We start from the raw sequence: 17,440 nt of genomic DNA, 5'->3' as shown, positions 1-17,440 counted from the left end.
GGAGGAGCCTTAAAGGGCCAGCGCGGGGCCCGGAGGCGGCGGGCGGGGAAACTGAGGCACGGGCTAAGCCTGAGTGGGGTTGCAGCGCTGCTTCAGGGACAGCTGTGCCCGAAAAGATTGGCTGGAGGTAAAACCTCACAGGCAGGTGTCTGTAGAGCAAATATTTGCTTGTTGCAGTGCTGGAGGTGAGGGGGATTTCTCTGCCTCGCTTGCTCAGCCTTGTTAAGTTTTGTGGTTTATTTATACAGTAAGTATTCCTTGATGTTGTTGTGTCATTATAACATCAACGTGTGCATGCTGGAGGTGATTTACATAATGTTATCTCATGGCTTTAAATAGTTCTGTACTGCCTTTGCATCTCTGCAGTTTAGGTGGTCTTGGGGTCTTCTTTGATGAAGGCTCAAGGTCTTCCTCACATCTGACCTTTTCAACTTTGCCTTCAGAGCATGGGCAGTTATGGTGTTCCTTGGTCTTTCTGGATCTAACTGGTCTAAATTCTTCATTTTGTGGCTAATTCACTTGATAATTGCCAATTTCTCATTAGTCCATCCTCCTGCTTCCCAGAATAGCTGATTTCTTGTCTGGTTTTGAGATTATTCACCTGGTGAGTTTCACCTTATAATGGGTATTGCATTGTATGGAAGGTTATGATTCAGGTCATAGAGGTACAGTAAGTTATGATTCAGGTTCTATTGGTGTCTTACACCTCGAGCTTTTTAAGTATCTTGTAACTTTGGCCCAAGTTATATCGACATCACCTTTCTTCACCTCCTTGGTTAAGACCTTACAGGAAAGAGGGGTGAAAAAAACAAGTCCCCGTTTGATCTTCAGCTACTTCCTCAGCTTTGAAGTGCTGCAAACACACCCTTGGAACCCGTGTGTCTCTATCTTTGATAATGCCTCACAGCTGAAGGGTTTTGTGCTGTAACACCACCCAGGCCATGAACACGTCAGGGAAATGCTTGAAGCCACACATCTGCTTGAAATGCCCAAGTTTTTAGGGTGCTTTTACACTTGAAGGCTCTGTCATGCTCTTATTTATAATGCAGTCTGATACACAAAGCTTTGTCAACCGTGTTTCCTTCATCATTCTCTGGAGCCTCTTTTGGTTTTTTTTTAAACCTCTGCACAGTTTGCTCTGTTTGCAATAATACTGAAATATCCACTGTGGTCCCGTGGGCCCGGCGAAGAGGATGGCAAAGGGAAAAGCTCCTTCCTTGTGCCATTATTCAGCACCTGGAAAATAATCAACATCATGCAATTATTTGCCCCTGTGCAAACAGATTGCACACCCCTCACTCAAGGGGAAGAAGGGGAACGAGTTTCCTTACCCCGTTCCCAGGGTTGCAGGGAGATGGAAGCCTCTCTCTTTCCCCAGGTCTGAGTTTCCCCAAAGCAGCCGCTGCAGTGATGGCACCAAGTTTACAATTCCAGCCCTGCCTTGCTCATATTTAGCAGAGAAACTGGTTTTAACGAGTATCAGCAAGATTTTTCCTTGGGTTGTTTCTGGGAGGGAGCAACAGGAGCTCATGCCCTGAGGGTGACCCTTCCAGCTGGAATGCTCCTGGCTCGCAGTCAAGGGAGTGAAAGTGCCTCGGAAAAATATTTTGAAAGGTGGTTTTGGAGCCCAAACGTGCAAGATAACGAGAGTGCAGAATGAGACAGCAGAGCTAAAACAAAGGCATTTATCTTATCTGTATTGCTGATTAACAGGCATCGATTTCCCTTTAATAACTGTGAATTACAGCTGGATTGCAGGCCAGAGGAGCAAGGAAAGCTCTCAAGATTTGGGATCCCTTCCTTACCTGAGCCCCACCCCGAGGTCCTTCCCTGCCCAAGGGCGACAGATCCCTCACTCACACCGGATCCTGGGTAAGTGACTGAGAGCAGCTGAGTAAGTACAAATGAAATATCACTGATTCATGGGGCTACTCAGTATTAATGATAAACTTTGCATACATAAATCAGCTCTGTCACTAAGCCTGGATCCAGCTGCACCCAGACTCCTCTTTGAGGAGTTAGAAAAGAGGGGGGTCCATTCTCAATTCCATTCAGAAGTCAGCTGGGGGGTCTTTCTTACCCTTTGTGTCTCCAAAACTCTTTGTGAATCACTAACTTGATTTTTACTCAGTTTTCCTTCATATACTTCTTCAATGCAGTCATTAATAAGTTGAACTTCATTGAACCCTTAGTGAAGCTTGGCAAGCCACTGTTAAAACTTTACTAAATTCCATCAAATTTATTGAACTCTGTCAGATTATTCTTTTTGCTCCATCAAACATGGTGCATTCCACTCAGCCACAACAGTTTTCTTTTAAAGCAAAGAATAATAAAGTAAATCTCATAATGGAGGTAGAAGTTTATTTCTGCAAGATCTACTCTACAAACTCTACAACCAGGCATTGCTTGTGCTCTGGCCTGCAGACAATTCAGAGCATCTCCAGTTTCCAGGAAAAAAAACAAAAACAAAAAAAAAAAAAAAAAACAAAACAAAAAAAAAAAAAAAAAAAAAAAAAAAAAAAAAAAAAAAAAAAAAAACAACAAAAAAACCACAAACTTTTTAGATTCAGAAATTCAAGTTTTTCAGCTTTTAACCTTCAAACCATGAAGCAACACAAAGACCTGAGTGGAAGTGGTGTGTGTTTCCTTCCCCCTCCGTCCCATTTCACCTCTTGGCTGGAAAACTTTACCCTCAAAGCAGTGACTGATTGCAGAGAAGGCCCCACCTGTCTCACAAAAATTCCAGTACTTTCTCTCTTCAGAGAGACTAAAGCCAGACACAGTTAAAAATGCGAAGTTCTCCTTTAAAATCCCTTGCTGTAAATCACCTTCCACACCCTCCAACAAGGCCTTTATTTCAAGCCATTGAATGTTCTGGATTTTCAATGATGATTATTAGAATTGAAGAGGGAAATTGTCACTTATCAAAATGACCCTCAAAAAGCAGTGACTGAGTCTTCTTGCATTGGGAAATATAAACAAGCCATACAAAGATTTTACACAGTAAGAGATTTTGGGCTTTTTTACATTCATTCAGTCAATTTACAACTTATCAGGCAGAGAGTTAAAAACATCATACAAAACATGAGTACAACCTCCATTTTATTGCTTAATATTTTTACTAAAAGGTAGAAATTCTCCTCAGGAAAATAAAAACATATGTACGCATATGTATATATATATATATACACACTGCTTTGTACTGCAAGTATTAATCACAACATTTTAAATTATTTGTTTTGGTTAGCATGAAATGATGAAAAGTAATGGATAAATGTCCTTTTTCTCTAGAAAGGTTCAGAAGAGTGCAAGTCTGCATCAAAAATAAAACCAGTTGCTTTTAAGAATAAGTTAAAAATAAAAAAAAAACCCTCGAAAGTTGTGCTGCTTTCATCAACCCAAATGTCCTTAAAATTTGATTATTACATGGTTTAAAAAGCAAACTAAAAACTTTTTTCCAATCCCATGAATTAAAAAAAAAAGTTCTGAAAATCAAGTTCATTGATACAGGTAAAACAGCAGCTTTCAGCTGCACAGAAGAAGTATTTTGAGATATTTAAAAAGCAACTTGGATGCTTACATGAAAACTTCTAACACCAGAGCTAAATTAAATAAAAGGTGGCACAAAAGCTCTGTTTAACTCAATCTTCATGATGAAACAAGACAATCAGAGGTACCTGTCCTTGAATTTTCCCATTATCAACAGCCTGGATACTTGCAGGTGGTGAACTGCATCCACTTTCAACCGGAACCAGTTGCAGTTAAATATGCAAATTAGGCATTGGTTTTAGGACAGTCAATTAATTAATCACTCTCTTCATTAGAATCACTCTCTTCACTGCAGTCAAAGATGTCACTGAATCGGAAAGCCCTCTGCTGCTGACTGGCTGGCAAATTGCAAAAATCTTTGTGTTTCTCCTCTTCTTTTCTTAACTTTTTTTCAAGTTCTGGGAGCTTTATTTCATACAGATAGTCAATAATTTCTATGAGGAAAAAAAAGTAGTTTTAATTGGATCTGTAGAGGAACAGCATCTCACAGACAAATTGTGTTGTCAGTGTTAAATGCACAAAAATCTCTGTATTGTTCTGATCACAGGGGTTGTAGGGAGACCAGACATAACACAAACATGCAAAGAAAAACTAAAAATGCTGAGTCTTAAAACTTTTCAAGTCAAGGTATTATAAAGAACAGGTTCATAAGCACTTGCATGAAGAGGACACTGAAAGTTATAAAAAAGCATTCAGTAAAATAAGTATAAAGCCCAAGATTTTAGCCAATTAGGGAAAAAAAAGGAACCAGAATATGTATTCTCTGAGATTCAAGCCAAAGCCTTAAGGAGTACATACAAACAACTGGGATACTGACCAGAAAAAGTCCTTCTTTTCCATAAAGGGACAAAGGACACTTTTAGCTTATAAAACTTTGCTTGAACATATGTTCTAGGAACATCTCTGCAAAGAGAAGAATTCAAAGAAATAGTGATGCAAGGAACTAAAATAAAGCTTAATTGTTACTGAGTTATCCATTCCTGAGAGTGGTGCCAGTCAAACCCTAGCTTAGATTTAGGTAGAAAGGATGGAATTCAAATAATAATTAACCCATGATATCAAATGACTTTCCTCATTAGTTGATTAACACCTGGAAGCACAGATACACAACACTCCAGTACTTGGAATGTTTAGAGTTTCAGATCTTGGCTTCCTGCTTAGTGCCATGCCAGGATATGCACCTGTAATGTTTCCAAACTCTTCCTACAGTTGTAGGAATATTTCCTACAGTTGTAAAGGTACTTTACAACTTAAAACAACTTTGATTAAACTGCTTGAACCACCCTTTGTATCCATAAAAAGAGGGAAAGGACGTTTACCCGATAGCATTACTGAGTTCATCCCAGTTTACTTCACTGGCCTCCTCTGCACTTGTTTCATACAACCTGTGAATATAAGACCGAAGCAGTTTGCAGGCAGAACTCAAGACATAATTCAGTGCTCCCAGCTCCCCCAGTCAGAAATTGCAGGACATTTTGTCCAGAGAAAGAATGATTGCAAAACATGTATGAAGCAGGCTGTTCTCACCCTGCAAACTTTTATAAACACAGCTCAAATGGTGGGAGATGCAAAAACATCCCAGTGCTCAGAACTGTACCTTTTAATAAGATTGATCTTGGCCTTTAATCCATTGATCCCTCTGTACAACTGCTGCCCTCTGTTCAATTTGCTTGTTAAAATCGAATTCCTTTGAAAACACAGTAAAAAAAACAAAAACAAAACAAAAAAACCCAGGTTTCAATCATTTCAAGAAATTCCAAGCATTAAGATGCTGCTGCTGTTGTCAAAGAGAGGCAGTGTTCTGCCAAGTGACAGGGGGGATTGAAAGGACACAGTCACCAATGGAAAGAATGGTCTTATTTTACTATGAATATTAAGGCAATAAAAATGATACATTCAATAAAACTACACATTTGGCTTTAGCAACAAGCAAAAATAAATGAGGGAATGCACTAATCACTACTATATGAGAGAAAGAAAAGTGATTGATAAAGATACATCAGCAATTGACTCAGTATTTTACCATCATCCAGATGCTGTTGCTGAAGAGCCCCATTTCACAGTCAGGACCTGAAAAGCCCTTCCCAACAACTGGGAAATCCTACACAATGTGTCCACTCCTAGGTGAGGGCTCCAAATTCACCCCAAAAGTGGCTCCAGCTTTTATAGGCCTCAAATCAGCAAGTCAAAGTGCCTTGATTATATTTATAGCACAGAAACACCTGGATCTGATGGCAAACTTCCCAACTAGCAGGGCCCAGGCCTTGGCTGGGAGAGTTTCCCCTGAAATACCCTACAAAGAAGTTGCCATTCCTGTTGGTTGGGAAAGTTTCTTAAAATGATACAGTTCTTGCAGATAACTAGACAAGGTTATGTGAAAGTTTCTGAAGCAGCTGGTTTGGTGTTAAATAGCTGGCACGAGAGTCTCAATCATCTATTTTTAGCTAAGTAATACTGCTGGTGTTAGTCACAATGCCCAGGGTTCATCATGTAAGTCAACTCTGCTGCTCAGGCCTCAGCACAGCAGGCAGAAATCAGGCTTTGCTATCACAGCAAACAGAAAACTTGCCCCAGCTGGCAGAGAGTTTTTTGTCTCAAACACATCTGCAATGCCTTTCTTGTGCTCTACAGTCTCTTATCTGTCCTACCAAAGGATCATGATGGTACAAAACACAGGTTTTGCAGAACAAATACAGAATAAATACACCCCAGAAGACATTTTACTATCTCAGGTTAGTCCAAGCCCTCACCATTTCTGTTTGCATTGTCTCCAGTACCGACTTCCCACTTTGGTTTCAATCTCAGTCCAAGGCAGTGCCTGGTACAGCAGCTCACGGTCAATCCAGAGATCAGAGTTTGACTGGTCCAGTGGGAAAAGAGAATCTGGATTTTCTAATTGCAGTTTTTTCCTCATGATCTCCTTCACTGCATTCATTAACTTCTGGGTCTCTGCCTTTGTCCAAGGACCATAGTTAATAGCTAAAATAGAAAACCCAGCAGGTTAAGGCATAATTTATCATAAATGATTAGGGGACAAAAGGCAAAAGAGCAAATCTTTCACTTTGCACGATTTTTATTCATAGGACCAACTTCTTAACACATAGAGTCCTAGAAACTCTTCTGCATAACAGACTTGAGAGTTCAGCTTAAACTCTAAAGAACAGTCTGATTCCCAGTTTTTATCTTTTTAAACCTGGCTGCCAAATTCTTCCTGCCCTCCCCATGAAATCATCTTTTTTAGATGTCAGTTCTGTTAATAAAGAGTTAGATTTGTTCCTCTTCTTTTCCATTTTCTTTCAGAGATCTTTCTCATCCTTTCCACATGAAAATGCAATCAGTGGTGTGAAGAAGAGGACCACCACTACAAATTAATTCCTTAATTAAAACCTCCATACTTGAAAGACTTTTTCCTGGTTTAGGAAACCTACATTGTACCTACATTAGGGTACCTACATTGTACAGTTCAAGTAACATTACACAAAATGAATTGTTTTTCTTAATATTACACACCTGACTTGATTTCAGAGAATTTCATAGCAACTGAGAGGTTAGAACGGGACATCAACTCAGAAATCTTCTTCCAATCATTACCATATAGAGCTTGATACTTCTTTAATTGTTCTTTTTCTTCCTTAGTGTACCTGGTTGAGGAAATGGGCACAGCTTCAGCTGTAAATTCAAACCATTTCAATCTCTTAAAGAGCTGTAACATCTGCAGGTGATCAGTGTTAATGATCACTATCACTTCAAGTCATATTTTAGAACAGAGGAATCAATGAGGGAGAATGAACTATCAATTAAGTCACAGTAACTGGCACAAATGAGAGAGATTATCTTCATTTGAATCCATTTTTAATTTACAAATAATCAACACAGACTGATATTAGCATTCAGAAACACTTTTAAAGTATTCCCTTACCTTCCTTTATAATTATTTGGGTCAAACATCTTCCTTGCTCGATAATAGATCAGCCTCCAGGGCCGGGGTATGCCCTCAGCTGGAAGGTAAAAGATCATTTTTAACAAACATTTCTCACAGTGGTAAGGCCAAAATGAAACAAACCCCAATACCACACATTTTCATGACTGTGCTGTCAACAACAATCTTTCCACTCACCAGCTACAAACTGCATGGACTGGCTGTGCATTTGATCCAGGTGTGATTAAAATTTAACTGGCATGCTGAACACTCCCATTAAAAGAGAGACATGAGACAGCCACCAGGCTGAGGAGACACTGGGTGCTCACAGACTGCTCCAGTTGGGAAAAGCAGGCACTGGGAGCACCCAGTAAAAAACAAATGAAGCTCTCTGCTGAAGGGAAGATCCACAGAGATCAATCCCTGGGAACACACAACCACCTTCGTCAGCAGTGCCCAGGAGAGGGGACTGCACGGCACAGAACACTGATGAGACTTTCTGCCAAATCTTCCCAGCCCAGGAGGAAACTTCCAAACTGGAATGAAAGTCAACGTCAGGCCAATGTGCCGATGCAGAGGAAGGATTGTGTGTCTGAAATAACCACAGAGGGACAAATCTGTTTGATCCCAGCACTCTGATCCATGACAGGCTGCCCTTCTTTACTCTGCCTTGCCCACGATGATGTCACCAAATACACAAAATAAAGCTCCTGGTGCACTGAGAACATCCCCATGTCTTGGAAAACTGACATGGCTCAGTTTCTTCCACCCCCTCAGTCCTGCACCTCCCACCTATTTATGTGACCTAAGAATTTCAGGCAGGATGTCATCACTCACAGCTGCCATTGGTAACCTTAATTATAGTTTAGCAAATGATGCACTTAAAGCCATAAACCCCAAATGTAAGTCTGCAAGTCTTTACTGGTCTTGGCCATGTTTTCTCTCTAAACTCGTTCAATTTGAGACCAGATAATAAGAACAGTGGCCTGTGCAATTATCAACAACACCATGTCAAGCAGCTCTACTTTTTTACCAAATTCAGCAACATCAGTGCTTTTCAATGAAAATTGTTTTACAAAATATGCCATGGTATCAGCAGGTTGTAGAATGCAACATTCAGCTGGCTGAGGATGAACTTAAATACTCACAGATCTTTTCACAGAAATGATGTTCTGTTTTCAGGCGATGGATGGTGTCTTTATCTTCTGGATACCTCGAGGTGAACAAAAGTTTTTCAGCACTGTCTATTCCAGTAAGTGCCAAGAACTCGTCAACATTTCTCTGGATTTGTTGGTTTTCCTTCTGGGTAAATCTTCCAAACTTGACAGAAATACCTAAAATATAGAAAGGTTTAAAAAAAAAAAAAACAAAAACAACAACAAGTCAAACCTCAAGTACGTATCTCCGGTTTTAGCTCAGGTATCAACAAATTCAGAGAGGAAAACAGAAAACTGAAAGAGACAAAACCAGCTGGGAATCAGCAATTAACACACAAGTTTGGACTGAAATTTGCCAGGGTGGAAGCATTTGTTACAAAACAGAGAAACAGAAAATATGGCAATGGAATGAAGTGAACCAGACTCTGTGGGTGCAACAGACACAAGAAATTTTTCTCTCTGTCCAAACACTGGCACAGCTGCACAGTCCTTCCTCACTGCAAGGGGATTTCAGAGAGCTCACCCTGCTTTTTAAACTCCTTAAACCTTGTTAGGTCTCTTCCAGCCATTTTCCTGATTGAACTGTCTGATATGTTCTTCACATGAGGAATAAACTCTTCCAGTTCTTGTCTTGCAGTATCCAGATCTATGAATGAAGCCATGGCAAGGTCCAGGACTTCGTCACCATCCTCACTGACCTCATCAGGGGCTGCCAGTGCAGTAAAGGAATTGTTCTGCTGCTTCTGCTTCTTCTCTTCCTGTGATGCTAAGACTTTTGGTGTCCTGATATAAAAAAAAGGCATAAAATAAAATAGACCACTAGAACTCCACACCAGAGATTTTGTTAACATCTCCACCACTAAAGAATTAACATATTTGTTAATTACAGAACAAAAAATACTTCACACATCCACTGCCTTGCATTTCTAACCTTTTAACATAATTTACTAATTATGTTTATAACCAAATTTCTGTACTTACAATAATCAAGGAGCTTTCTGAAGTTCTGAAAATCCACAAAACCCTCACACATGGGCATACAGATGAAATAATGTCTCTTGCTACCACTGGCACACAGACTTTTTCCATCTGTCTCTTATTAGTGCTTCTGTTTTGTGTTCTAGACACTGTAAAGGCATCAAGAACTACTTACATGAGCATTTATTGCACAGAATATTCAAATGTTTAGCTGACCTTACTAGTTGCTTGATTAAAGTGCACATGTGCACTATAAATATCAAGTTTAACAAATGAAATCCGTTCATTTTCCCTCTACTTTTCCTATTTTAAATGTGAATTGTTTGCACATAAATTATTTCCATACCTACAGTTTTTAGAGAGGAGAAAAGAGCCTACACTGAAGTATTCTTAAAAATTGTGATTGGATCTCCACAAGACCACCGAGCTTTTAAAGCAGGTCTCTAACATCACACATTCTGTGTAAGTTCAAAGTTTTTCTATAAAACACACATAAAACAGAGTGATGACAAACCTGGAACCCAAATAACCTGAAAGGAATGGATTTGGGGAGTGGAGGAAGGGAAAAAAGCCCCACAAACAAAACCTGAACTTACATCACATCAGAGTCTGAAGAGCTGTTGTCCATGACATAAGCGCTGCTTTTAATTCTCTTTTTAGCTGGAGTATTTTTAGCTCTGTCAGCTGCTTTATTGGGTGTAGAAAAATGAGCAGGGAGCTCCTCACTACTGGCAGAAGCAGCATCACAGCCTCCCTCCTCCCCTGCAGGTGAAGGCCACCCCCTGTGTCCCCTGCCCTGCTCTGAGGGTGACACCAGAGGCTCCTCAGCCGCTCCATCTGTGTCCTCCGGCATGTCCTGGGCACTGCCCTCTCTCCTCTTCTTCTTCTTCTTCTTTCTGGATTTCTCTTGGTGGTACTTGCCGTGTTCCTCACAGGGAGGCACCTCACACACCTCATCTCCCTCAGGATGCTTTTCTTTCTTTTTCTTCTTGGGTTTTTTAAAACAAACATCATCATGAGCATCCTCCTCCTGGCAGTCCTGGCTGCTGTGCTGGTTTACAGGGACACAGGTGATATCACTGAGCTCGTCAGGGCTGTCCTGATCCTTCCTCTTCATCTTCTTCCTTGGGGAAGCAGCAGCTCCAGTCCCATTGCTGATTTCATGGTCCACCCTCACAAAGAAATTATCTATCAAAGGCTGTTGCTTGTCACTCTTTTTTTTCAGTTTTTTCTTCTTTTTCCTGCCCTCCCCGCCCTGTGCTGCTGCTGCATCTTCAAAGAACACAGAGGAAGCCTGGCCCAGCTCTGGATCTTCCACAATTTCAGCATTTTTATGTCTGTGGTTGGACTGGCTGAGTTTCCTCTTCTTCTTTTTCTTCTTGACAAAATCCTGGACTTGGAAATCATCTGCATGTGCTTTGCCTTTCATTTTTTTTCCCTGAAGTAAAAGAAAGGAGTTTTATTGAAGTGCTGTCATTTATACGTTGTTTTTGTTTAAAACAAAACGCTCCCCCCCAAAAAAAAACCAAAAAAAAACCCAAAAAAACAACAAAAAGGACAAAAACCACCCAAACCCTTAACAACTGGAACCTCCATTTTATCTTAGACTCTTACTTTCCAATCCAGTTAGTTTTGTAAAGTGCCAAGGAAAAGCCGATGCCTTCTTTGTCAAACAGATGTGCATCACAGCTGTCCCCAGCCTCCAAAGTGCCTTCCTACAACAACAAAAAACACATTAACAAATTTAATAACTATTAGCTTTTATTTTGAATAACTAAGCGACGTCTGACTATTATGTTCAACTCAGCCTTCAGCACTCAAACAGCAGCAAGCTAAATACAGCAAAGAAATATGAGACTCGTCAGCACTAAACCCAAAATTCTCTAATTAGAAGGAAAGGGCAATTCCTGCAGAATTCAGTCACACAGAGCAGGCAGGAAGCGTTTCCAGCACATTTTCTACATCCAGCACATACAAAACACTCACTAAACGACACGCCCGTCCCGTTTGAAACACGCGCCCTTGAATTTGGCATTCCCAGCGCGGTTCGCACCGCCGGCCGGTCCCGGGCATCCCCTCCCCGCCACCGAGGGGAACGAGCGGCCTCGAAGGCTCCGTGGGGCCCAAACCACAGCTCACCCCTAGGCCCAGATACCGATAAACCCCGGCTGAGCACGGCTTTGCGGACGGGCGGAACCCCGCCGCTCCTCTCTGGGGCTACCGAGGGAGACTCCCGGCGCCCCGGTGTGTGAGGAACCCGCAAAACCTCAGAGACCCCCCACAAATCCGCCGCGCTCCCGGCCCCGCCGAGCCTCCGTTACCTCCACGCGGTGTCAACCCGCGCCGCCGGCCCGCGCCCCGCCCGCGGCCCATCCGTTCCCCCGGCGGAAGCGGCCCCGGCCGGAGCCATCTGAGCGGCGCACCGCCCGTTGCCTGGAGACGGACGCCGCCGCTCGGGCCGCGAGTTCGGTGGGCGAACCCCGGCACCGGCACCGGAGCCGTGCGGAGACCCCCGCCATGGGAACCGACAGCGGGACCGCCGAGAGAGCCCCGCATCCGGGACCGTCGAGACCCCCTTCCGGCGCCAAGAGCAGGACTGGGACCGCCGAGAGACCCTCGGCCCGGGAGCGGCCCCCCTGCGCCATGGCGAGCGCCGCCGCTCTCAGGGCGCTGACCCGGCGGGGGCCGATGACTTTGGCCGAGGCGGGCCCGGGCACGGAGAACGAGCGGCTGGGGGTGGTCCGGCTCAGCATGCTGCGCAACCCGCTCATCCTCAAGGTGAGCCCCGCGACCCCCGTTCCCTCTGCCCCCGAGCCCTGCCCGGACACGGCCACCCCCCGTCCACAGCTCGGGGACCCCGGAGAGGGTGGGGGGTGGGGGGTCATCGTCGTCGCGGGCAGCTTCACAGCAGAAAAGTTTTCTCTTAAAAGCGGTTAAAACCAGGTTTCCGCCCCCTACCAACTGATTTATATGACAAGGAAATTGTGTTTCCCCGCTGCTCCTTCACAAACATGGTCGTGTTTCAAACAGCCGGCGGCCCCTGGTCGGTGACAGGCACAGAGTAGGATGGGTTCTCCCTGCGAGGCTTTTCCCAAATTGTAAATCCCAGGGTTTGGCGAGCACTCGGGGACAGCGACCGAGGTGTCACTGGGGCTGCTCTCCACCCCCAGACACAGCAGAGGGGTCTCGAGGAAGGGTCACACAAACTGTATCCGCCTGAATTAGCACAACCCTCGGAAGGGGCCGCCCGGGGAGGTTTGGAGTCACCATTTCTGGAGTCGTCCAAGGAACGCCTGGATGAGGCACTCAGCGCTCTGCTCTGGGTGACAAGGTGGTGATTGGTCCACAGCTTGGACGATTTTGGAGGTCTTTTCCACCCTAAGTGATTCTGTGGTTCTGTAATTAGCATTTTTAGACCTGTTGAGGAGATTCTGGTGCCTTCCCAAACTCCTGGCACTTCTCTAGTTTTTAACCCTACTTGTATCCCTGCCCTGCGCACCGGCTGGGAAAGTTTTCAGCGTCTCGCTTGGCTTGGTTCCTCCTCCTCCACACCCACACACCCAACCAGCGGCGCTTTAACCCCCCGCCTGTGCCCGAGCAGCAGCTGAAGTGCAGCTCTCGTCCCCTGGATGGCACTCGCAGAACGGCTTCTTGCCCGAACCGGCGCTCCCAGCCCGCCCCGAGCCCTCCCCGCGCTCCGGAAGCTCCCGCAGCCGGCACCGAGCGCTTGGAGCGGCTGCTCTTCGCCCTTCCCCTGCCAGGGCACCGCTCCTGCTCCCAAGACTTGTTTCCCCGCTTAAATCTCGCCTTTCCAGCCAGACTTCGGCTATTCGGCTTCCTTAGTAATAATCGCACCTTGCACAACTGGCAGGCTTAGAAGTTGGACTTAAAATTTGGGAATTTGGAGCGTCACTGGAAAGTCGAGACTTTGCAGTGTTGAATTCTTTTGGATTTTTTTTATGAAACTCTAAAACTCTGTTGGGAAATTTTGTCGGGCAGCTCCCGCAGCCGGCACCGAGCGCTTGGAGCGGCTGCTCTTCGCCCTTCCCCTGCCAGGGCAGCCGCTCCTGCTCCCAAGCCTTGTTTCCTCGCTTAAATCTCGGGTTTCCAGCCGGAGTTCGGTTCTTCGGCTCCCTCAGTAATCGTACTTTGCACCACTGGCAGGTTTGGAAGTGGGACGTAAAATCTGGGAATTTGGAGCGTCACTAGAAAGTCGAGACTTTGCAGTGTTGAATTATTTTGGGGTGTTTTTTTTTAATGAAACTCAAAAAATCTGTTGGGAAATTTTGTCAGGCATAGAAAAAAAAGCAGGCTTTGCATCAGAACTCAAAAGTGCCTTCATTTTTTTCAAATCCATAACTTCTACTTTCTTTATTTTCTCTGGATCCCCTGGGTTTGATGGGAAGGCTAACTCTTTGCAGAGCATCCTGGCAGTGGGAATTCTGAGCAATTTTAAATCTTGGGATGTTCTAATAAATTAGGATCTGGATTTCTGCAATCTGGCCTGGTGAAACTAAACTTTGAGCAAGTTTTAGAAGAAGAAGAAGAAGAAGAAGGTAGTGTTCAATTTTAGTATTCTGGATGATTTCAGTTTTCTCAAGGCTTCCCTGCAGGAGGGTGTCTGCAGGTAGGGATGTGAGGAGATTTGCATCTCCCTGATGCAACCCTTGGGCATGGAGTAAGCAGGGTGTTAACAGGGATGCTTTTACTCTTGGAACCAGCAGTAACTGCACTTCATGGTAGGTTCTGCTGTGGAGTTTGTGCAGCAAACTGCTGCCCCCCTGCCAGCTGCCTTCCCACCCTGCCCCAGGGAGTGCTGAATTCACCAGGGTGTCCCTCTCTGCCGGGAGGTGACAGGGGTGGCAGTTTGCTGGATAAACGCTGGCACTTGGCACTGCATTCACCAGTGGTGATATACAGACATCAGCCCTCTGCCCTTCCTCCTCCTCCTCCTCCTCCTCCTCCTCCTCCTGCTTCCAGCTGCAGCCTGGAATCTCCTCCTCCCCAGGACAGCCCTGGGGACCGAGCACTCTGCAGAGGATGGCCAGCAGATCCCAGCCCTCAGGCTGAAACCGAAGGACACAAAGATGGTTTAGAAGAAAAGGACAAAAGGTTTGGAAGACAACTGCAGCTTGGACAAGTGCTGCTGGCAGCCGAGGGAGGGCATGAGGAACACACAGCTCCAACAGCTGCCAGTGAGGTTCTCTGGGCAGGAAATACACCAGAACCTGAGGCCCAGTGGAGATGGATGGGACACTTAGTCCCCGATCCTCCTCCAAATAGCACTCGGACCCCAAAACCTGGTGAAAGTATGACAGACCCCCCCACTTTGCAGCAGCCAACAACAGGACCCCCTGTTTTCTCTTTCAGTTATTTTCTATATCTTCTACATGTGGCATCACATATCCAAACAATATCCCTGTCCAGACTGTGTTTCTGCTCTGCTCTGACTCTGCTCTGCCCAGCCCCAGCCTCCCCACAGGATGTGTCCACACACTCTGGTTATCACAGATTAAAACCATCATCTTCTCATGTAAAGATTCCTAGGGATGAATGCTCTGTTTCTCTGCTGGAATGTATGATGTGTTTTAATTAATCAAGGAGTTAATTTAGTTGTCAATATAGATTTGCTTGCAGCATAAAACTGAGGAAAGCATTTCATCTACTGATGCCAGTAAAAATCTGAGCAAAGCATTTTTGGTCTGTTTTCACCAGTAAAAGCCTTAGCCAAGCACTTTTCCAGAACAAACTTACTGAAAACTCCTGTGTTACAAAAATAAACCAGCTCTGGGCAGGAAATAAGAGTTTACCACGCTTAACCCCTGGCAAGCCTGACCCAGACTTCAGAAATAATGACCCGCAGCAGTTTGGTTACATTTAGATTAACATCTTCTACATAATATGGTATAATTAAGTTCAACATATCACTGACAAAGTCATTGTCACCCACGAGGAGTTGGATTTACCTTCCTTGATGCGTGAAGGTAAATAGGGAATCCAGCCCGACGTGCCAAAGCATCCACTTACCCGTCCAGGTGGAGCCAGGGGACGAGCAGGGAACTGCTCTCCAGGAAAAGCCCCGAGGATCATCGGGCTCTCCTTCAGAGCCCCTTCTGCTGCTCCCAGGGTAGAAAAGTTGTTTCCAAAGTGGCATTTCTGAGGAGGAAGAGGAGGAGAATGGTGCTGGTGCTCTGCTGGCCAGGAAAGGCTGGCACCAGGTCCCAGTTCAGACTGCAGGAGAAGCAGATTTAACAAACAGAACCGCTGGAATGTGCAGTGTTTGTTTTACAAGCTTGTTATTTACATGACAACTGATGCCAGGCTGTCTTTATTGGTCTGAATGCCAGGGCATTTAGGGTTCATTTTCCTAAGCTTTCCTCTACGGCCCTGAGGGCTGGAAGTTTTTCATTTTTTCCAAATGAGATTGAACAGAAGCTACAGGATTCAGGCAATAAAATTTCAGCAGCTACGATCTCCACAAGAAGAATATACGATCAAAAAAACCTCCCCAAACCACAGGAACTGGCACATTGATAGCCTTGGCTTTGGAATTCCCAGCAAAGGAAGGATTAGCCAGGGCAGGAAGAGTGAACTGCCCTTTTTGGTGGGTGAACACACCCAGAACAGAGTTTTCCCTGGGCTCTGTTCCATGCCCAGCCAGGTGACCAAGGGACTCCACTCCCTAGGTGGGTACCAGGCAAAGACAGAAATCACCCAGTGCATTTTTCTTTTTCCTTTCGTGCCTATAAAGCTCAGCATGAAGTATTTCCGAGCTGTCTGACTGTCACAGAGCAAGGCACTGCTGATAATTGTTGCAAAATCATTTTGATTTCTGGAATGATCCATAGGATGGGCATTACAAAAGCAAGTGGGGCCATTTTGTCAAACTAAAGTTGTGTCACATCGTGAAAAAAGAAAAGAAAAAGCTGTAATTAAGCAAGAGACAAAGATGGACAAGTGCACGGTGTGAAAAAGAATATTACAACTTGGAGCTGTAAACTGCATCATCACAAACATCTCTTGGAATAGAAATACTGACAGGGCAGGTTTTCCATCACTCTGAAGCTTTTGTTATTGAGCTGGACCGTGGCTGCAACAGGGCTTTTACATCTGAATGTTGTGCTTCATCTTCGAGCCTTTAACCCTCAGCTTCCTGGGTGATTTGGGGGCTTTTTTTAAAACATTCTCTCCAAATCCACTCATCTTCTTTATCTCTTCTGGCACCAGCCTGTCGAGGAGTCAGGGTGAACTCGGCACGGGTGAGGAATGGGACTGACAGGAGCAAAATCATTGCTCTTCCACAGAGCACCCACACAGCCCAGGGAGGGCTGTCAGGTCTTGCTGCCTCTGCTCCCCTCGAGGGATCTTCAGCCGCAGCCAAGATCTCACAGCTGTTTCCACATGAACCAAGAACCCCTCCTGTGGCAAACTGCTGATCACAACCCTGCCAGGCAGCTTCCAGAGGGTTTGGATAAGTTCCCTCAGGTGTTAGCCTTGATGATTTAAATAACTCTGTTCTCTCCTCCAACCTAAACCTGCCCACAGCTCTTTGAGTTCAGTACATTTACTGGAAACTTGGTTAGAGAGCAGATTTCAGTTTTTCTGTCTCTCCCCTGTAACACAGAGCAGAAAACCACAATCCATGAGCTGTATTTGAAATAAGGCTGTTTTATTTGCTGTTAATTATACTCTTTACCTCAAATCACTACATGTGCTGAGCATCCTGCCTTCTCTGCTTGCTGCTTGGGGACACTGAGGTTTAATTAGTGTTTATGCAGCATTTTGTGTGCTGATTGCTATTTTTATTATTATATCACGAGTACTATTATATTTTTGC

General features: G+C 44.5%; 2 protein-coding genes and 1 long non-coding RNA gene across 6 annotated transcripts in view; 2 read left to right on the top strand and 1 right to left on the bottom strand.

Moving 5' to 3' along the window:
• Window positions 1-18: 18 nt before the first annotated feature.
• Window positions 19-9,372, top strand: LOC310917380. Of its 2 annotated transcripts, none has more exons than XR_014591436.1 (4): window positions 19-127; window positions 1,748-1,872; window positions 8,651-8,720; window positions 9,263-9,372. It is a non-coding gene; the product is annotated as an uncharacterized lncRNA (long non-coding RNA). The 2 variants fall into 2 exon arrangements; XR_014591437.1 differs by having other exon boundaries at window positions 9,249-9,358.
• Window positions 2,110-15,815, bottom strand: TTF1 (transcription termination factor 1). Of its 3 annotated transcripts, none has more exons than XM_083875545.1 (12): window positions 15,631-15,815; window positions 11,218-11,318; window positions 10,200-11,041; window positions 9,149-9,408; window positions 8,617-8,802; window positions 7,469-7,547; window positions 7,060-7,190; window positions 6,300-6,528; window positions 5,147-5,236; window positions 4,869-4,934; window positions 4,367-4,452; window positions 2,110-3,983 (listed from the first exon to the last, which is right to left on the bottom strand). In XM_083875545.1, exons 3-12 carry the CDS (start codon window positions 11,030-11,032, stop codon window positions 3,805-3,807), a joined length of 2,139 nt encoding a protein of 712 aa, XP_083731671.1. In that variant the 5' UTR covers window positions 11,033-11,041; window positions 11,218-11,318; window positions 15,631-15,815; the 3' UTR covers window positions 2,110-3,804. The 3 variants fall into 3 exon arrangements, with proteins under 3 accessions (XP_083731671.1, XP_083731670.1, XP_083731672.1); XM_083875544.1 differs by lacking the exon at window positions 15,631-15,815 and adding an exon at window positions 11,925-11,985; XM_083875546.1 differs by lacking the exons at window positions 4,367-4,452; window positions 15,631-15,815 and adding an exon at window positions 11,925-11,985 and having other exon boundaries at window positions 3,869-3,983.
• Window positions 12,082-17,440, top strand: part of CFAP77 (cilia and flagella associated protein 77) — a 57,370-nt gene continuing 52,011 nt past the window's right edge. Inside the window, exon 1 of the mRNA XM_083875547.1 lies at window positions 12,082-12,381. Within this exon, the coding sequence (XP_083731673.1) occupies window positions 12,121-12,381 (261 nt within the window). The 5' untranslated portion in view covers window positions 12,082-12,120. The remainder of the gene's footprint in view (window positions 12,382-17,440) is intronic.

The sequence above is a fragment of the Zosterops lateralis genome (assembly GCF_965231275.1).
Source record: "Zosterops lateralis genome assembly, chromosome: 20".
NCBI classification, from domain to species: Eukaryota; Metazoa; Chordata; class Aves; order Passeriformes; family Zosteropidae; genus Zosterops; species Zosterops lateralis.
Note: the sequence above shows the minus strand (reverse complement) of the source record. Positions and strands in the feature narration are given on the sequence as shown.

Bases quoted from the DNA above. Each gene is read 5' to 3' on its own strand.
- TTF1 (XM_083875545.1), bottom strand. From the start codon at position 11,032: ATGAAAGGCAAAGCACATGCAGATGATTTCCAAGTCCAGGATTTTGTC. The intron at 7,191-7,468 runs GTAAGGGAATAC...TTCCTCAACCAG, and splicing joins CCAAATAATTATAAAGGAAG to GTACACTAAGGAAGAAAAAG. The intron at 5,237-6,299 runs GTGAGGGCTTGG...GTGTTTTCAAAG, and splicing joins AGACAATGCAAACAGAAATG to GAATTCGATTTTAACAAGCA.